The sequence below is a fragment of the Antechinus flavipes genome, chromosome 2 (genome assembly GCF_016432865.1).
Source record: "Antechinus flavipes isolate AdamAnt ecotype Samford, QLD, Australia chromosome 2, AdamAnt_v2, whole genome shotgun sequence".
In the NCBI taxonomy this organism is placed as follows: Eukaryota; Metazoa; Chordata; class Mammalia; order Dasyuromorphia; family Dasyuridae; genus Antechinus; species Antechinus flavipes.
In genome coordinates, this window is record NC_067399.1 from 466,271,508 (window position 1) to 466,293,079 (window position 21,572).

Below are 21,572 nucleotides of genomic sequence, written 5' to 3' on the forward strand. Positions count from 1 at the left end.
AAAAGAAATATTCCATTTAAAATAACTGTAGATAATATAAACTATTTGGGAGTCTCCCAGTCAAGACAAATCTAGGAACTACATGAACATATAATACTTTTCACACAAATAAAGTTATATCTAAATATTATAATGGGAAAAATATCAATTGCTCATGGGTAGGCCAAGATAATATAATACCTACCTAAGTTAATTTACTTATCCAGTGTCATAACAATAAAATTACCAAAAAATTATTAATGGAAATAGAAAAAATAATGACAAAATTCATCTGGAAGAACAAAAGGTCAAGAATATCAAAGGAAATAATGAAAACAATGCAAAAGAAAAAAATAAACTAACCATACCAAATCTAAAATTATATTATAAAGCAGCAATCATCAAAACTATTTGGCACTAAGAAAAAGAATGGTGGATCAGCAGAATAGGTTAGTTACACAAGACACAGTAATAAATGTCATTACAAAGAGTAAACTATTTGATAAACCCAAAAGCTCCAGCTTCTAAGACAATACATTATCTGACAAAAACTACTAGGAAAACTATAAAATGGTATGGGAGAAACTAGGCACTGACCATTTTCTCACACCATATGGCACAATATGGTATACGATTTAGACAAACATAATACCATAAGGAAATTAGAACAAGGAACAGTTTACCTGTCAGATCTATGAGAAGGGAAGAATTTGTAACAAAATAGGAAACAGACAACATTATGAAATGCAAAATGGATAGTTTTGATTACATTAAATTTAAAAGTTTTTGCCAATGCAACCAAGATTAGAAGAAAAGCAGAAATCTGGAAAACAATTTTTACAGCAAGTATTTCTGATAAAGGCCTCATTTCTTAACTACATAGAGAATTAAGTCAAATTTATAAGAATACAAGTCATTTTCCAATTGATAAAAGGTAAAAAGATATGACCAGACAGTTTTAAGATGAAGAAATTAAAGTTATCTACTAGCATATGAAAAAGCACTCCAATCACTTTAGATGACAATATAAATTAAAACTCTGAGGTACCATAATCACACCTAACTTAGATAAGCTAATATGACAGAAAAAGGAAATATAAATGTTGAAGATGTGGCAAAGTGAAACACTAATGCTTTGTTGGTGGAGTTGTAAATTGAACCAACCATTCTGGAGAGCAATTTGAAACATGCCCAAGGGCTAAAAAAAACAAAAACAAAAACAAACTATGCATACCTTTGATCCAACACTAGGTCCATATCCCAGAGAGATAATACAAAAGGGAACAGGATCTACATGTATAAATTTTTTCATAACAGCTCTTTTTGTGGTGGCAGAGTTAAAAATTGAGGGAATGCTCATCAACTGGGAAATGGATAAACACAAATGTAATGAAACACTACTGTGCTGTTACAAATCTGCAGGCAGATTTTAGAAAAATCTAGAAAGACTGAATAAAGTGAGAACCAAGAAAAATACTATACACAGTAATAGCAACATTGTGTGATCAACTGACTGACTTAGTTCTTTCCAGCAATATATTAATCCAAGACAATTCCAAAAGACTCATGATAGAAAATGCTATCCACATTCAGATAAAGAATTTATTGATTCTAAATGAAGATCAAAGTACATTATCTTCACTTTTCTTTTGTTTTCTACTTTTTTCTTTCACAACATGACTAATGTGGAAATATGTTTAATATGATTGTACATAACCTATTCAACATGTAAAGGACTGCTTGCCATCTCGGGGAGGGAGTGGAGGGAAGGAGGGGGAAAATCGGAACAGAAGTGAGTGCAAGGGATAATGCTGTAAAAAATTACTCTGACCTGGGTTTTATCAATAAAAAGTTATTTAAAAAAAAGAAAAGAAAAGAAAAGAAAAAAAAACATGATTGTACATATATAAACTGTTTCAGATTGCTTCCTCTCTTGAGGAAAGGGGAAGAAAGAAGGGAGGAAGAAAAATTTAGAACCCAAAATCTAATGAAAATGAATGTTGAAAACCCTATTTGCATGTAATTAGAAAAAATAAAATACCATTAAATGGCAGGATGGGGGAGGAGAGGGAATCCTGTTTTCTTGAAGGCACAGAAACCACAGTGTCTGTGAGAGAAACAATATATGTCATAGTTAAACAGGAATTTGTATTATTCATATTTTACAGTTGAAGAATGTAACACTCAGATACTTTATGTAAATGTTCAGGGATACACAGCTAGTATCAGAGACAAAATTCAAATCCAGGTCTCATCTCTATTTCCAGCACAATTCCCAAAATATCAGTCTTTCCCTAGCCAACCTCTCCTAAACAAAAGCATAGAAAAGAATCATTCTCAATCTAAAAGTAGTTTGGGCAAGAATGTGAATACTCATTTGTAAAATTAACAAAACAGAGACTAAAGTGAGGTGCTTAATTATTTGTTAAAGGTAAATAAAAGATTTATCCCATCCAGCGGGTTTCCCAAATACAATTAACTGACACCATTATTGTCCTGAAGTTCCAGGAGGGCAGAAGTCTTCTGTTTGTATCTTCCCTAATACCCTGAATAGAGCTTGACTGAGTAATATCCAGTAGTCACTTCATAAATAATTATTGGATTTGTTTCAAAGAGAATTGAGAGGAAAATACACAAGTATACTTAGAATTTTTAAGAGGCAAATACTACTTTTATAATATAATTTTTTCTAAAGTCTTTCAATAGGAAGTAGATCCTTATGGGTGGGATTGGGAATGGGGGGAAAGAGATTCTTTACCTAAAGAACAACGGGAAATGTTTCAAAGATCCCTATTAAGGCTCAGAGGCATCCATATAAGAACAACTTTTCCTACTATGGAGCTTTAAGATTTGCAGAGGACTTTCTTTACAATTAACTTGTGAATAGGTAGTACAGATATTCCCTTTTGCAAAGATGAGGAACTTGAGCATCAGAGAAATTAAGCAATTTGTCCAGTGTCACAAGTTAGTAAAAAATAAGAATGTGTACTAAATGAAAATCTTTCGATTCCAAATATAGTAAATGCTCTTTTCACTACATAAAGGGTATAAAGACATACCCCCAATGGGATATGGGAAATGCTTATTAACTACATTATCCTATTGAAATATCTAAGGTTAGTAATGTTAGTGAAAAAATTTATATTAACTTTATGGGGCTAAAAAATGTTATACTAAATACAGTTTTCTCTATGGAAAAAAAATAGATCTCTATTTTAATTTTTATGCACATAAGCATGGTAAACTCTAGAATTTTTTTTTCATATTTTCTATGAATACTGAAAGGTTTTACTGAAAACCAAGGGCAAAAGAGATAAATATTTGGGTAACAATCTAGTAGAAATTTTTAGCTAATTTTAGAAATTTTTAATTTAGAAATTTTAGAAATTTTACCTAACAATCTAGTAGAAAAGATAAGGCAAATATAAGCAAACATCACTAATTGGAGCCACAAAAAACTGGAAGATAGGCGATAGACAAAAGCTATTATTTTCACCAATGAAATTGCAGAAGACTTTAAATGTCTGGTTGAGGATGCCTTAAATATATCATTTTGAAGCATCATTTGTCTAAGTAACCTTATGCATAGTTGGCCTGTATAATAATTACTACAAAATAAAGCAGAATTTGGGAAGGAGCTAGGAAAGATACATAGTGCTGCAATTCTACTGGGATGGGAAAAGATGGTGACATTTTAGATGTACCTTAAAAGGTAAAATAAGATTTTTTGAAAGATCAAGAGAGAGCTACCACTCCTCCAATTTTCTAATGCTTTCTTGTCAAATCTTTGTGGTTCAGATCACATTTTCCTTTGTATCATACATGTCATAACTCCCCCATTAGGCTGTAAACTCCCAGAGGTCAGGGATGGTTGTTTTTCATCTCTATCACCAGCACAGGCAGGACTATGAATATAGTAGTTGCTTAACATATATTTGTTGAATTAAAATAAGTTAATTTATATTAGGAATTTTGAAAGTTTCAAATATATATATATATAAGAGATTATTACTGTGCATCATATTTATGGAACAATCTGTCAGTTTTTTAAGTAATTTTTTTAAAGTTTCAAAATTATTTTCTAACAGTAAAAATATATTATTATACATGCAAAGGACTAAGGAATAAGCACCCTATAAATGCACTTGGTTTATAGAACAAAATGTATACTAAATCCTCCAATTAAAAAACTGCAAAGTAGTTTCAATGCTTTTTAACCCACCTTCCCACAGCAGGGAATTAATCCCTCCAGGGGGATGCAAACAAACTTCAAAGGGAAGATTATACCCAGACACTAGTACTGTACAATGTAATGTTTATGGTTAAGTTCGTTCAGAGAATTTGGCACCAAAAAACAGTTCAGACACAAGAAACAAAGACAATTCATACAGTAGATTCTTTGCAATTTTCTTAAATGACAGTGATAAGGGATCATAGAACATCAAAGAGGGACAAATCTACCACAGACAATTTATACAAAATTAGGACAGTTGAATTTATAGCAGCCAACAAGATTAAATATTTAAGTAATAGCTCATGTTCTTTAACAATGGCCAAAAGTCCTTTAAAATATCTGGGCAGCTAGAATGACAAAAACAGCAAAAATATAAAAAATCCAATATTTTCAGGGCTTAGGAGAATTAGTACTTTTATGTTGTTAGTAGAACACCAGTCTGATACAAAGAAATATTTATAAACAATAAACACAGCAATATGAGCAATAGTAATATAGCACAAAATCAATTACAGGGGCAGCTAGATGAAACAGTGGCTGCTGTTGTCAGCCCTGAAGTCAGAAGGCCCTAAATTCAAATCCTATCTCAGACACTTAACACTTAATAGTTGTGTGACTGTAGGCAAATCACTTAACTCCAACTGCCTCTCCAAAAAAAAAAAAAAATCAAACATAGTTCTCAACCAAACAAATCCATTATTAGGGTTTCATCCCCAAAACATCCTTAAAAAGTAAATAGGATCTACCTATATATGAAACCCCACAATTGCGGGGAGAGAAACAGAACTAAAAACAACTTCTAAGAACTGGAGCATAGCTGAATAAATTACAGTATGTTGATGTAACTGATTACTATGGTGTCATAAAAATAACAATTATGAGCACTCAAGGAAATGTAAAGACTTATGAAGTCATGTAAAGAAAAATCAGTAGTCTCCAAAGTGCATATATGTAGATGATAGCAAAAAGAAAAGAAAGAAAAAGGGGAAGGCTACAGAAAAGAAAGGGAAAAGGGGAAAGAAAGTGAGGAAGAGCATCAATTGGAGAGAGGGGAGAGAGAGACTGTAAGAAAAAATGAGAAAGGAACAAGGGGGGAAAGCAGGGAAGGAGAAAAGATAGCAGGGATAAGGGAAAGAAAGTAAGAACACTGACACTGGCTAAAAGTATATCTCAGAGGTGAAAGGCTTAGAATATCTAACTTATTTTTTGTCTAAAGTTAAACTGTATTCCTGAAACACAGACTCTTTGCTCTTGCTCTTCCTCTGTACAACATTTAAAGATTAAATGGACAGGTGGGCCAAGTATATTTAGTTTTGGTGGAATATTCTTCTTGATTATTTAAAAAAGTGGACACAATTTAGGACACAATGCTCTTTCTCTTTATGCTTAAATTCCTCCCCTCTCCCCCAATATTTCCTGCAGGAGGGTATTTTTATTTAAAGGAGCAGCTTGAAGTTTTGAGAGAAATTTTTGGAATCAGAACACAGAGATACAAGATATGTTTTTACCCTCACTATGTGACTTTGGTACAATCACTTAATTTTTCTTAATTTCAATTTTCTTATGTAAAATGAAAATAATAATATTTGCACTACCTACTTCACAGAACAATCATTGGCTCTAGAGTCAAACACCTTGGGTACCACTGACTCTATCAGATGATTCAGACTTGAAATCTCCCTGTGCCTCAGTTTCTTCAGTTGTAAAATGAAAGGCTAAATAAGATGGACTCTGACATTCCTTCCAGTCTTACATCTAGGATCCTATAAAAAGTGCTTTGAAAATACGTGCAATATAAATTAACAGTTGTTATTACTGCACTGTTGTCATTCGATTGGATTTGTTTTTTTTTTTTTTTTTTTGAAGTTTGGATCTCCCTACTTTGCTCAAGATGAATGTGGACTTCTCAAAGGTCTAATGCCAGTACCAATTGGCATAGCAGCTTTTTAACCTGCTCCATTTTTCCCAGTCTGAGGCAGTTCATCCTTCTTTAGGCGGCTTGGTGACCCTTAACTCCCCCAGGCTTATCATATTAGCAGTGGATTTAGCAAAGACTCCCAATTGGCTTCAGTCCAATCGCAATTCAGAATTTTCTAACCCAGGTGATTCAGTTTGGTTAAGTTTTATAATGCTGTCCCTGTTAGTAATTCAATCGTGCAACTTTAGTTAAATCAGTTAACTTCTCCAGATCTGTTTCCTTTTCAATAAAATTAAAAGAATCAGACTAGATGATTTTAAGGGCTGTTCCAACAATAACATCACATGATCTAAGATCTCTTCTCTGTGCATTCATTTCTAGATAACCTCCTAGAGGTCTAAAGTAGATTATGTACCCTGTCATTTTATACAGTTAGTTGAATGTAGTAAGTATTCAACAAGTATGAATGAATGATTTACTTTTATCTGTAAAAAGAAAAGACACTCAAACTCACTCATAAAAGCTTAGACATACTTTCTAAAACTAACAGAGAAGTGAAATGTTATTATTTTTTAATGACATAAAGTGAAAATTTCTGCCACAGATGGAGAACCAATGGGCTAGAATATAAACTGATTTCTTGGGTACGGACATCCACTGTCACTTTTATATAGTAATGGTGATTTTTTCCTAAGATAATTAATTCCATATTTCAATAAATCTATAATCTCATCAATGCAAAAGTTCCCTTTCATATCCTCTCACTCAATGTAATTCTGATCCATCTCTTTCTGTTAAATTCTCCTTGGAGTATCCACCCCAATTTACTGAAGGACTTCTTCTGATTACTTTATATTTCATGGAGGCCAGTACAGCCCTCAGGCTGTCCACCTGTTGTCCCCGACTCTTAATACAGAATCAGCCCACCTCCTTCTAGTGATACCATGTCCTAGATGGTGCCTTTTATTTTACTCCCCTCATGTAAATTGTTAATAATATGTTGCAGTGTGTTTATTCTGTTATTTCATTTCCACATTTGCTAATTCTTTCCTTCTTAATACTCTCTTTCTTGCTAAGATAATTATTAGTCACAAAGGAAGTTAGACTGAATATTTATGACTGCTCACCCAAGACATTCAAAAAGATGAGCAACTAGGGGCAGCTAGTTGTTGCAGTAGATAAAAGCACCAGCTCTGAAATCAGGAGAACCTGAGTTCAAATTTGTACTCAAGACATTTAACACTTCTTAGCTGCATGACCCAGGGCAAGTCACTTACCCCCAATTGCCACAGGGGATGAAAAAAAAAAAAAAAAAAAGATGAGCAACTAAATGAAAGTAAATAAATTGAACCTGTTTATAGTTTTCTACATGTATCACTTCTTATGTTTCTTTTCTAAAAGGTCACATCCAAATCACAATTAAAAAAATAAACTTTTATTTTTAAAAGAATAAGATGGTGGGCTAAGAGGTCATAGCATGAGAGAATTTTAAGGTAAAAGAGGCCTTAGGAAATCAAATGTTAGGGCATACAGTATTAACAGTAACTCAATTTTGTAAGACATTTTCTTTACTTGATAAATGTTCAAAGTATATGAACAATGTTCAGATGAAGAAATTAAAACCATTTCTAGTCAAAAGAAAAATGCAAATTAAGACAACTCTGAAGTACTACTACAAACTTCCCAGATTGGCTAAGAAGACAGGAAAAGATAAAGATGAATGTGGGAAAACTGGGACACTAATACATTGTTGGTGGAGCTGTGAACTGATCCAACCATTCTGAAGAGTAACTTGGAATTATGCCCAAAGGACTATCAAACTGTGCATACCCTCTGATCCATCAGTGTCTCGACTGGGTCTGTATTCCAAAGAGATGATAAAAAAGGGAAAAGGACCCACATGTGCAAAAATATTTATAGCAACTCTTTTTGCAGTGGCAAGGAACTGGAAACAGAGTGGATGCCCATCAGTTGAAGAATGGCTGAATAAGGTATAGTATATGCATATATGAGATTTAACATATATTTGTACCATGTTTAACATATATTAGCCTACTCGCCATTTAGGGAAGGGCACTGGGGAAAGAGGGGTGGATTGGAATGCAGGGTTTTGCAAGGGCTAATGTTGAAGAATTGTCCATGCAAATGTTTTGAAAAATAAAAAAACTTTAACTAAAAAAAAAGTTATGGTATATGAAATGATCAGCAGGATGAGTTCAGAAAAGCCTAGAGAAACTTACATGAACTGATGCTAAGTGATGAGTAGAACCAAAAGAACACTGTACACAGAAACAAAAAGATTATATGATGATCCACTCTAATAGAAGTGACTATTTTCAATAGCAAGGTGATTCAGGCCAGTTCCAATGATGTGCTAGAGAGAGTTATCTGTACCCAGAGAGAGACTGTGGGGACTGAGTATGGATCACAACATAGTATTTTCACTTTTTTTGTTATTGTTTGCTTGCATTTTGTTTTCTTTCTCATTTATTTTCCTTTTTGATCTGATTTTTCTACAGCATAATAATTGTGGAAATATGCACATGTTAACATATTGGATTACTTGTCATCTAGGGAAAGGGATGGGGAAAAGGAAGGGAGAAAAAAATTTGAACACAGTTTTTGCAAGGGTGAACTTTTTTTAATAATTTTTTTTATTTTCAAAACATTTGCATGAAAATAACTATAGACATGTATACATATATTGTATTTAACATATACTTTAACATATTTAACGTGTATTGGTCTACCTGCCATCTGGGGGAGGGAGTGGGAGGAAGGAGGGGAAAAACTGGAACAAAAGGTTTTGCAACTGCCAATGCTGAAAAATTACCCAGGCATATATCTTGTAAATAAAAAGCTATTAAAAAAAAATTATGCATGGACAATTTGACAGCACTGACCCTTGCATAGCCTTGTGTTTCAGATTTTCTCCTCCTCCCCTTCACCCTCTCCCTTGGATGGAAGGCAATCCAGTATATGTTAAACATGTTAAAATATATGTTAAATCCAATATGTATAAACATATTTATACAATTCTCTTGCTGTACGAGAAAAACCAGATCAAAAAAATAAAGTAAATGAGTAAAAAACAAAATGCAAGCGAACAACAACAAAAAGAGTGAGAATGCTATGTTATGGTTCACATTCAGTTCCCATAGTCCTCTCTCTGGGTATAAATGGCTCTTTTCATCACATGTGCATTGAAACTGGCATCAATCACTAGAGACCATTATCGATCACAAAATAGAAAATTTTGATTATATCAAATTAAAAAGCCTTTGTACAAACAGAACGAATGCAAACAAGATTAGTAGGGAAGCAACAAAATGGGAAAACATCTTTACAATTAAAGGTTCTGATAAAGGCCTCATTTCCAAAATATATAGAGAACTGACTCAAATTTATAAAAAATTAAGCCATTCTCCAATTAATAAATGGTCAAAGGATATGAACAGACAATTTTCAGATGAAGAAATTGAAACTATTACCACTCACATGAAAGAGTGTTCCAAATCATTATTGATCAGAAAAATGCAAATTAAGACAACTCTGAGATATCACTACACACCTGTCAGATTGGCTAAGATGACAGGAAAAAATAATGATGAATGTTGGAGGGGATGCGGGAAAACGGGGACACTGATGCATTGTTGGTGGAGTTGTGAACGAATCCAGCCATTCTGGAGAGCAATCTGGAATTATGCCCAAAAAGTTATCAAACTGTGCATACCCTTTGATCCAGCAGTGTTTCTATTGGGCTTATATCCCAAAGAAATACTAAAGAAGGGAAAGGGACCTGTATGCGCCAAAATGTTTGTAGCAGCCCTGTTTGTAGTGGCTAGAAACTGGAAAATGAATGGATGCCCATCAATTGGAGAATGGCTGGGTAAATTGTGGTATATGAATGTTATGGAATATTATTGCTCTGTAAGGAATGACCAGCAGGATGAATACAGAGAGGCTTGGAGAGACCTACATGGACTGATGCTAAGTGAGATGAGCAGAACCAGGAGATCATTATACACTTCGACAACGATATTGTATGAGGATGTATTCTGATGGAAGTGGATTTCTATGACAAAGAGACTTAACTGAGTTTCAATGGATAAATGATGGACAGAAACAGCTACACCCAAAGAAGGAACACTGGGAAATGAATGTGAACTATTTGCATTTTTGATTTTCTTCCCGAGTTATTTTTACCTTCTGAATCCAATTCTCCCTGTGCAGCGGGAGAACTGTTCGGTTCTGCAAATATGTATTGTATCTAGGATATACTGCAACATATTTAACATATATAGGACTGTTTGCCATCTTGGGGGGGGGGGGGAGGGGAGGGAACGAAACATAAGCGAGTGCAAGGGATAATGTTGTAAAAAAATTATCCTGGCATGGATTCTGTCAATACAAAGTTATTATTAAATAAAGTAAAATTTAAATTTAAAAAAATTAAAAATTAAAAAAAAAAAAAAGAAAGAAACTGGCATCAATCATCGGTGAATTTTCTTTTAAGGGGTAATGTTGAAAACTTTCTGTATATATGTTTTGAAATAAAAAATCTTAAAAAAAAAAAAAAAAAGGATATCAGAGGAAAAAACAAAGATACTTTCTTTATAATTCTTATGAGATGGGTTCTACAAATACAAAAGCTCTCATTTTACATATAGGGAAACTGAGACTATAAAATGTTGTGATGACTTGTCCATGATCACACAGTCCACAAAAGATGAGGAAGAATGTGAACCCAAGTCATCTGACTCCAAGACTAACATTCTATCCATTATCATAACACCATATACACTGACCATCTTAAGAATTAAAAGGAATGTTGGGGGTGACCTCAACCAACCCTTCCATTTTACAGGTAATAAAAAACTGAAGTCCACAGATAGGAGGTGACATGTCCACAACAAACTAACATGGTTCAGAAATCAAGGGTCGCTTTCAAGTTGATTATAGAGGAACACAAAAAGAGAATTTTACAAGGAAAATCATGATCTATGTTTTCCTGATGATAATATTCCTTCACACTTAACAACTGACTCTTATATTCCAATGTAAGATTCAAATTATGACCTACCTGGCATAACTGAAACAAGATTATATATTGCAGCACATGATTTTAAATGTATAAAATATGTATTGTGATTTTTTCTAGTAATGTGGATTAAAAACAGACCTGAGTTAGTCTTAAAACAAATAGATACTTCTTAAAAAAAAAAAAATTCTCTTATTTATACATGTACCTTATATGTTAAAGCAAACAGATCAGACCCCATCTTAACAAAACATACAAATACCTGAAAGAGGGCCTCTAGTCCCAGGTGAGGTCACTTCAACATACACTTCAAATGTAGTCTCTGGATTTTGCCTACAATAAAATAACATAAAAGTTATTAACATTTGTACTACACTGCAGAATACAATAGAAACAATTCTTGAAGTTTTATATAGATCTTAGTGAAAACTCAATCAGAATCAACTCAATCACAAGGTAGAAAAAAGTGAAACTTTTGCCCTCGAGCATTTAGTCTAACCATGAAAGACAGCAAAAGAGGTCCAAGATTCAGCAGATAGTGAGGGAACTCTGGGAAAGGTATACTTGAAGTAAGGATACTTACAGCAAGGTGTTTACTCAGTGTGATTGATGAGATGATGGTTCTCTAGTTCACATATACTTAGTGTGATACAATGATGTAATCACTCTAGTATTATATGAAGAGATAATCACTCTCGTTGGCATGTACTTAGTGTGATGTAATGATGTAATCAGACTGAGGTATTTAAGGACTGAAAGGACTCAATCTCAGATTCAGACTCAGACATAGACACAGAGGACAGAGAGACGAGAACTCAGACACATAGGAGACACAGAAGATGGAGACAAGAAAGAGATCCTCCTAGTAGCTCTTCTGCTTTCATCCCTCCTTCATCTAAGACCAAGGCTCATCCAGAGATTTTCCAGAGAGCTGGTCCAGATATTACACTCATGAATATGCTTTCTTTTATTATTATATATGCTTTCTTGTTTATTATATATTTTGAATCCTCCCTGATGTTTTGCTGGAAACATGACAATGTTTTGTTTTATTCTGTTTTTCTTTTTTGCCTTTCTTTTTTCTATTCTATTTTTTTCTTATTTCTATTTAATTCAATTAATAAAAAAGTAAAAATAAAATTAAAAAAAGAGGTCCAAGATAATTTTGAGAAAGCACTCCCAGATTAAGATTTCTTATAGAAGATAATGCTTGAGCTAAGCTTTGAAGGAAACAAAAATTTCTAAGAATAAGAGATGAGAAGGGGATGACTAATACAAAAGCACAATGTATGAGAAACACTAAGAATGCCAATTTGTTTAAGAGGGAGAAATATGTAAGATCAGTTGGAACTAGATTATAAAGGGTCTTAATGCTAAACAGAAAAACTTCTATTTGATCCTAAAAGTCTCATGGCCTAATGGATAAAGCTAGCCTCAGAGTCAGGAAGACCTGAGTTCAGATCCTGTATCAGAAATACATACTGGCTGAGATATCCTAGGCACATCATTTAATCTCAGGAGAGACTTGTGACCAATAGGCTTCTATCCTAAGACTATAGGATACAGAGGCACTAACTGCATTGATATTGGCTTTTCCTCAGATAATAGTCTCCAATGACAATGAAATAACAGGTTTAGTCCTTATCATAAAGGTAACAGGAAGCCATTAGAGTGGAGTGAGTATTCATGAGATAACCCGACTTATACTTCAGGAAAATTGCTTTGGGAACTGTATGTTGGATAGTCTTAAGTGGAGAGAAACTGTAGGCAGGGAAGCCAGTTAGAAGGATAGTTTAAGGAGCCAGGTTGAGAGCCATTAAAGCCTTCAACCAAAATAGTGAGTAGGGAGAAAGGGACAGATGCCAGTGATTATAGAGATAAAAATGGCAAAGTTTGGCAACTGACTGGATATATAGTGAGGAGGCTGAGATAATGGAGTTGAAAACCTCAGTAACTAGAAGGATGGTAGTACCGTCATAGATTTAAAAAGTCTGGAAGAGGGATGGATTTGAGGGACAAGGTTTTGAATATGTTGAAATGAATATGCCCTGAGACATTTACTTGGAAATATTCAAGATGCAGCTGGTAATGCAAGACTATAATTTAGGAAAGAGGCACTAAGCCTGAACATATATAGATCTGGGATTCATCAGAATAGAAATGACTGTTAAATCCATGGAAAGTGATCAAGGGGAGCAATATAAAATGAGACAAGAAAGATTGTTGAGAGTGGGATTATGGAAGGCTATTATAGAAAGTCAAGCTGAGGAGATTGTATGTTATCTTAGAGGCAATAGGGATCCATATAAAATTGGGGAGCTGGAAGGATGAAGGAGAGACTATAACCTTATCATGCTATATAGGTGAATAACTTGTCAGTTCTTTGGAAGATTAATTAGATAGAATTAAAGCAAAGACACCAATTGCAAGATTACTGAAAGGGTCTAAGTAAGAGTAAAGAGGGCTTGAATAATGGATAGCAGCTATGTGAGTGAAGAAAAGGGAACAATTTCAAAATGCACTTCAAAGTTAGGTTTGAGTATTGGAAAAAGAAGCTAAGAAAATGGAAAGAGCCAAGAATGCATTTGAAAAAGTTTATTTACTGTTTGTAGATTCAAAGGAAATAACATAATAATGAAATAAAATAAAATGAAAAAAATTTTAAGTGAAATAAAATAAACCCATATCTTATTCATAGAGTCAGAGAATGTTAGAGCTTGATGGCACTTTTGAGTGTTGTTGAATTGTTTTCATTGTGTCCAACTTTTCATGACCCGATCTGGGGTTTTCTTGGCAGAGATCCTGAGGTGATTTGCCATTTCCTTCTCTAGTTCATTTTACAAATGAGAAAACTAAGGCAAAAAGATTTAAGTGTCTTGCCCATGGTCACACAACTACTAAGTATCTCAAACCACATTTGAACTAAGATCCTCCTTACTCTGAGACCAGCACTTTTAAGTATTAAAAAATCCTCACAACCAGAAAAAGTGGCCAATCCAGTGTCATAAAGGCACTTAATGGCAGAGCCAGGACTTAGACTCAGATCTCCCAATTACCTGACAAGCATTCTTTCTACTACACTCACATTGTCTCATGAGAGAGAAGAAAAAGTTCAGACTTGTAAGGTCACCTTTATACATGTTGGGGATACAGTCAAGGGGACACAAAGGGATAAACACTAATTAGAAAATTATTATGCATATTTTCACAATTTATATATTAATATCAATAGATTTTTCTGTAGCTCCTTCCCACTTAGAATGGATTAATACAAAACACATTTATGACAGAAACCATGTCATTAATTTCTCCACCCTAAAAGATGCTAAAAAGGAATAGTGCCTATTTATCATTAGCCCACACAAGGATACTTCATATCTGTTTAATGCCTATTTTAAATTATGAACTACTAAACAAGAACAATTCTCCAACTAGTCAAAAGCCCATAAACAAACAAATCTCAAAAAATTACAGAACTATCAAGAGCCATTAGAAAGATTGCTCCAAATGCCTAATAAAAAGGGAAATGCAAATCAAAGCAATTCAACTTCCATTTCATACTCAACACATCAGCAAGATAAGAAAAGATGAAAATAGTCAATCTGGAGAGACTAAAGATAGACACATACACAAATACACTATTGGGAGAGCTAAGTATTGGTCTAACTATTCTGGAAAGCCATCTTAAAATATAGCCTTCACTTTTTAAAAAATGTCTTTAACCTTTTATCCAGAGATCCTTTGCCACACCCCTCAAGGCAGCCAAGACAGGAAGAGAGTTCCAATATTTATCAAAATATTAACAGCATTTTTTGTAGCAAAGAATCCAAAACAAAGTATTTATTGATTGGGGAATGATTAAACAAACTAAATTCACCCTAACAAACAACAAATATAATTTAGAGAAATATGGTAAGACATACATGAACTCCTGCAAAAAGAAATAAGCAGAATCAGGAAAACAATATAAATAAAACACATACAGACTACAACAATGTAAATAGAAAAAAAAATAAAATGAAGCAAAACACTATGAAATGAAAGTATAATTATTAAGTTTGTATCTACAGGAGAGTAAGTGACCTAACAATAAAGCAGTCAAAAGATGTAAACAGATCCTAAAAGAATTTCAAATTACTCCAAATCACTAATAAAAAAAAAAAGTGTAAATTAAAGCAATTCTCAGGTTTCACTTCAAACCCAGCACACTGGCAAAGATAACCAAAAAAAGAAAAGAAAAGCTTTCCCCTTTCTTCCATGCATTAATCCAGAAGTCTCTAAAAGACAATGAAGGAAGGAAAAGTTCATTTATGCATCTCCCTCTTTTCACTGCAAAGGTAGGAGGGAAAAAGAAAACCATAAATGTGGAATACTATATATGATGTTAGTCATGGTCTATAAGTTTAAACTTTTTGAGCTTTTTTTTTTGTCTTTTTTTATCTTTGTTACAAACTAAGGTACCATGAAAATGGAGAAAGCATAAAATCTAAAATCAATGTGAAATCAAAAAGTATATATTAAAAAAAAAAAAAAGGAATGTGTTTGCATGTTAAATCATGAGTGCCTAACCATTTCCCCCCAAAATTGAAAATATCAGAATTGAAAATGCTGACATCATAAAGGTTCTGATAAAGGCCTCATTTCCAAAATATATAGAGAACTGACTCAAATTTATAAGAAATCAAGCCATTCTCCAATTGATAAATGGTCAAAGGATATGAACAGACAATTTTCAGAGGATGAAATTGAAACTATTACCACTCATATGAAAGAGTGTTCCAAATCATTATTGATCAGAGAAATGCAAATTAAGACAACTCTGAGATACCACTACACACCTGTCAGATTGGCTAAGATGACAGGAAAAAATAATGATGAATGTTGGAGGGGATGCGGGAAAACTGGGACACTAATGCATTGTTGGTGGAGCTGTGAACGAATCCAACCATTCTGGAGAGCAATCTGGAATTATGCCCAAAAAATTATCAAATTGTGCATACCCTTTGATCCAGCAGTGTTTCTATTGGGCTTATATCCCAAAGAAATACTAAAGAAGGGAAAGGGACCTTTATGTGCCAAAATGTTTATAGCAGCCCTGTTTGTAGTGGCTAGAAACTGGAAAATGAATGGATGCCCATCAATTGGAGAATGGCTGGGTAAATTGTGGTATATGAATGTTATGGAATATTATTGTTCTGTAAGAAATGACCAGCAGGATGAATACAGAGAGGACTGGCGAGACTTACATGAACTGATGCTAAGTGAAATGAGCAGAACCAGGAGATCATTATACACTTCGACAACGATATTGTATGAGGACATATTTTGATGGAAGTGGATTTCTTTGACAAAGAAACCTGAGTTTCAATTGACAAACGATGGACAAAAGCAGCTACACCCAAAGAAAGAACACTGGGAAACGAATGTGAACTATCTGCATTTTTGTTTTTCTTCCCGGGTTATTTATACCTTCTGAATCCAATTCTCCCTATGCAACAAGAGAACTGTTCGGTTCTGCAAACATATATTGTATCTAGGATATACTGCAACATATCCAACATATAAAGGACTGCTTGCCATCTAGGGGAGGGGGTGGAGGGAGGGAGGGAAAAAAAAATCGGAACAGAAACGAGTGTCAATATAAAGTAATTATTAAATAAAAATTAAAAAAAACAAAAACAAAAACAAAAAAAAATAAAAAATAAAAATGCTGACATCAAAATGAATGTTATGTATATAGGCACACAAGCTCTAAGAGTAAAATCCCCAAATGTCACAAGGAAGGAGACACTACAACAGTCTATACTCTCTTACCTGATACAAACTCTTAAGTAATCTAGGAAACAGAAATATAGCACTAATAAATGGCTAGGATTCTACATCATCTTTGAATAGTAGAAGATGAAAAGGTAGTTCACATAATGGAAGAGCATGAAGAAACCTTAAAAGAGGGTATACTAGTGCCAGAGGGTGCCTTGAGATCACATAGTCCAGGCTAATTATTTTAGGAACAAGAAAATAGACTCAGAAAGAGAAAGTAATTTACTCAAGGTAACACAACCTTATAAGTGACAGAGCTAGGACTAAAACTTTCCTCTCTTAATTCCTATTCTATTTCCAATTAAACCACACTGCTTTTCCACTAACAGAATAAAGTAAAAACGAACTTTAGTAACAATGAAGTCCTAGTTTCTCTCTACTCCTATTGCTTTTCAAATTACTTTAGCTAACAACTTTCATTTTTAAGTTTTCTGAATTTATTATTTTCTTCATTCTTTTTTTAAATTTTGTGTTCTAAGCCCTCTTTCTCCCTACAACCCTTTTTCCAGCACTGAGATAGCAAGCAAAATGATACCAATTATCTATGGAAAAACATGCAAAACATATTTCCATCTTTTGCTATTAACTTTTAAAATAACAGTTCATATTCATAAATACGTAGTTTTTGGGGAAAAAAATCAAAGCTACTAATAGTCATATGAAAAAATGAAAATTAGGGGGCAGCTAAGTGGCGCAGTAAATAGAGCACCAGTCCTCAAGTCAGGAGGAACTGCGTTCAAATCTAACCTCAGACACTTAATACTTTCTAGCTGTGTGACCTTAGGCAAGTCATTTAACCTCAATTGTCTCAGGGAGAAAAAAAGAGAGAAATGAAAATTAAAACAGCTGAGATACCACGGTATACCCATTAGAGTGGCTAACATGTTTAAAAAAAAAAAAGATAAATACTGGAGGAGCTGTGAAAAAATAGGCATATCAATGCACTGCTGATAGAACAATAAACTGACAACCATTCTGGAAAACAATTTGAAATTGTGTCCAAAGGACTATAAAACTATGCATATCCTTTGACCCAACCATCTATTACTAGATCTATACCCCAAAGAGATCAAAGGAAAAAGAAAAAAAAACTGTATTTACAAAAATATAACAGCTCTTTTTGTGGTAGCAAAGAATTGAAATTTAAATGAATGCCCATCAATTGGGCAATGGCTAAACAAATTGTGGAATGTAATTGTGATGAAGCTGTATTGAGCTATATGAAATAAAAAGCAAAATGGTTTCAGAAAAACCTGGGAAGACTTATATGAACTGATGCAAAGTAAAATGAGCCAAATCAGGAGAACATTATATACAGTAAGAGCAATGTGATGATCAATTGTGAAAACTTAGCTACTCTTTCAAGACAATAATCCAAGACAATTCCAAAGGACCAAAGATGAAAAAATACTATCCAACTCCAGAGAGAACTGGTGTACTCTGAATGCAGATCAAAATATATTATTTGAACTGTTTGGACATGTATACTTATATTGTAATTAATTTATATTTTAACATATTTAACATATATTGGTCAACCTGCCATGGGGGGAGGGGAGGAGGATGGAGGAAGGAGGGGAAAAATTAGAACAAAAGGTTTGGCAATTGTCAATGCTGTAAAATTACCCATGCATATAACTTGTAAATAAAAAGCTATAATAAATATATATATTATTTGTTTTTCTTGCTTTTCTTTTCTATATGGATATATGGAAATGTTATGCATGATTTCATATGTATTTCATAAAACATAATGCATATCATACTTAATTGACTTCTCAATGAGTGGGGAAGAAAGGGGAAGGATGGAGAGAATCTAGAACTGAAAATAAGAATTTTTTTAAAAAATAATTCATAATGATGCTGAGTGAAGCAAATAGAGCCAGGAAAACATTGTATACAGCAACAAGAAGATTTTGTGGTAATTAACTATGATAAACTTGGTTCTTCTCAGCAATTCAGTGATCCAAAGCAATTTCAATAAACTCTAAATGGACATCATCTGCATCCAGAGAGAGAACTCTTTTTCCCTGTTTTTTTTCCTTTTTCTTTTTGCTATGATTTTTCTCTCCCAAAACAACTCATATGTAAATATGTAAAAAAAAAAAAAATGACTGTACATGTATAACCTAAAAAAAATTAAAAATATAAAGTGAAGGGGAAAAAAACAGTTCACAACTATTATAGAAATGTTATGAGTTTTCTCACTTAGCTTAACTGTTAAACTGAGTTCAATCCAATACAGTTTAAGTATAAACTTATACTTTATAAAATTGTATATCTTAGAATACCTTTCAATTTGCAAATTATAACCTACCAAATAACTAATATTTATTATTTCACTTAACTAACAAATAGGAGTAGTCACCTTTCCTTGAAAGTTGAGGAAATGGTGGCTGAAAGACATTATATGACTTCAAGGTCGTCATTTGATAGTAAATGATTGAATCAACAGACCCTAGGTCTTCAGACTATGAATCATGTTCTTTTTACTCTTCCATAAAGAGTTGTAATCTCTGCCTCCATTGACATATATCACCTATGGCAAGGTGAAATCTCTCCAATCCTCTTTTCTTATCTGTCAAACTTAGAAGACGGACTACATGGATCCTAATTCCTGACAGCTCTGACATCTATATTCTGATGTTCCACATTGGGTTTGAAACTGTGAGACACTCTACGAAATACTAGGAGTAAAATGGACTGTAATTATTACTTACAGTTGTATTTATGATCATTTAGAGAAATGATGATACAGATGGAATAAGCCATGACTAACACTATGAGACAAGTTAAATATAAAGACATCAACAAACCTCCAAGAGTTATTTTTATAGACACCAAATCTAGAGTACTTAGCTCATGTTCAAACAGACAGGCTTTTTTTTTTCTATTTTGTTTCCTCTCTTAATTACTATTTCCTACTACTACTTGCCTACAAAAATTAAGATACCTTCTAGCTTTTCATTAATCACTGCCTTCAATCTATCTTACTAATTCATGACTTTAATTTTATCTTTTTAAATTCCATGCAAAAAGAAAAAAATCTATACTGGAGAAGCTATTTGGTAAAATAATTCCTTGGAATATGGAAACTGGGATTAGTCCCAGCCTAACACATACACACATACACACACACACACACACACACACACACACACATACACGCTGTGAGCTTATATTGTCAACTAAAACATTGACCACAATCACTACTCTACTTGCTTCACATGTAAGGACAGCTATCTACCTTCAGAGAAAGAATTGATAGTATGTGAATAAAAACTGAAGCACACAATTTTTCTTTTCTTTCATTCTTTTTTTTTAATTTGAAGTCTTGTACAAAATGACACCTATAGAAATGTTTTACATTACTGTACAAGTTTAATCTATATCAGATTGCTTACTGTCTCCGTTGGGGAAAGAAGGCTGGGGAAGGATAGTATCTGGAACTTAAAACTTCTTTAATGTAAAAACATGTAATTGCAAGGCGGAGGGGGGGGGGAGAACAAAATATAAAAAAGAAATTTCTTGCAACTCTAATTCCCATGATCTAGCATTTGCTTAACAATCTTCAATTATTCTTGATTTTTCAATCTTGCTCTAAATTTCAAATGCTGACAAAGTCAAATTTACCAAGTACAAACTAATGTACTATTGAAGATGCCTTCTTTTGGGATAAAAGGGCAGTAATGTGATATGAGATGAGAATAAGAAACCACAGTTCTAGTTTCAGCTGCTCCATTGACTTGCCAGGAGATCCTGGATCAGTCACCATCTCTTTAGATCTCAGTTGTTTTATTTCATAAAACAAGGAAATTAGACAAGGTGGTCTCTGAGATTCTTCCAACTCTTGAACATATTCTTATTCCTTACAGTTCTAATATCCTATGTCTTAAGGTCCCTTTTCTAGCACTAACAGTGTAAGTGCAGTGAAAGTAGAATTACATTTCATTTGCAAATAATACAAATACATGGACACGAATTACTATTATAAATTAGCCTGAAAGAAATCATGCTAACCCTGGCTCACCATCAAACTTACTTCAACCCAAACATGACTCTCTAGCCTAATTACTTCTCTCCCTTCACCTTCATAGTCTTTCTTTCTTTTTGTATCTATAGTCTTGATACTTAGCACAGTGTCTGACATATAGTAAGTGCTTAAAAAAAAAAAAAAAAAAAAAAAAGCTTTATTTTTTATCTGAATTCTTGTTTCTGGTCAAAAACAAACATGAGAATAAGATGAGAGAGTTTGTCAGAATCAACCTTCACAACTCTTTATGTAATATCTAGTGATTCAAGAAGGATCGTACATTACAGGTGAGTTTGAATAAGCCATGCTATGCTGTAGAAAGGAGTCATAAGGGAAGGAGAAAAGAAGGGATGAGACAGGAGTCTGTAAGTTCTCTTCCAACTTCAAAGTTCTATGAAGTCAAGTAACATACAATGAATATAATGGATGGAACAAAAGTTAAAAGAGACCAAACAATGGAAAGGCCAAATTATCTTAAAACATATATATATTCATGCTTTTGATTTGTATCTATTTTGATTACATTTCATCAGATTAGAAAGAAAAA

At 33.4% G+C, this 21,572-nt stretch overlaps 1 protein-coding gene across 5 annotated transcripts in view; it reads right to left on the reverse strand.

The window, feature by feature from the left end:
* The window catches only part of DENND1A (DENN domain containing 1A), a 687,683-nt gene that overhangs the window by 648,606 nt on the left and 17,505 nt on the right, over positions 1-21,572 (reverse strand). For all 5 annotated transcript variants that reach the window (XM_051979612.1, XM_051979615.1, XM_051979613.1 and 2 more), the window contains exon 2: positions 11,435-11,505. In XM_051979612.1, coding sequence (XP_051835572.1) covers positions 11,435-11,505 — 71 coding nt within the window. The remainder of the gene's footprint in view (positions 1-11,434; positions 11,506-21,572) is intronic.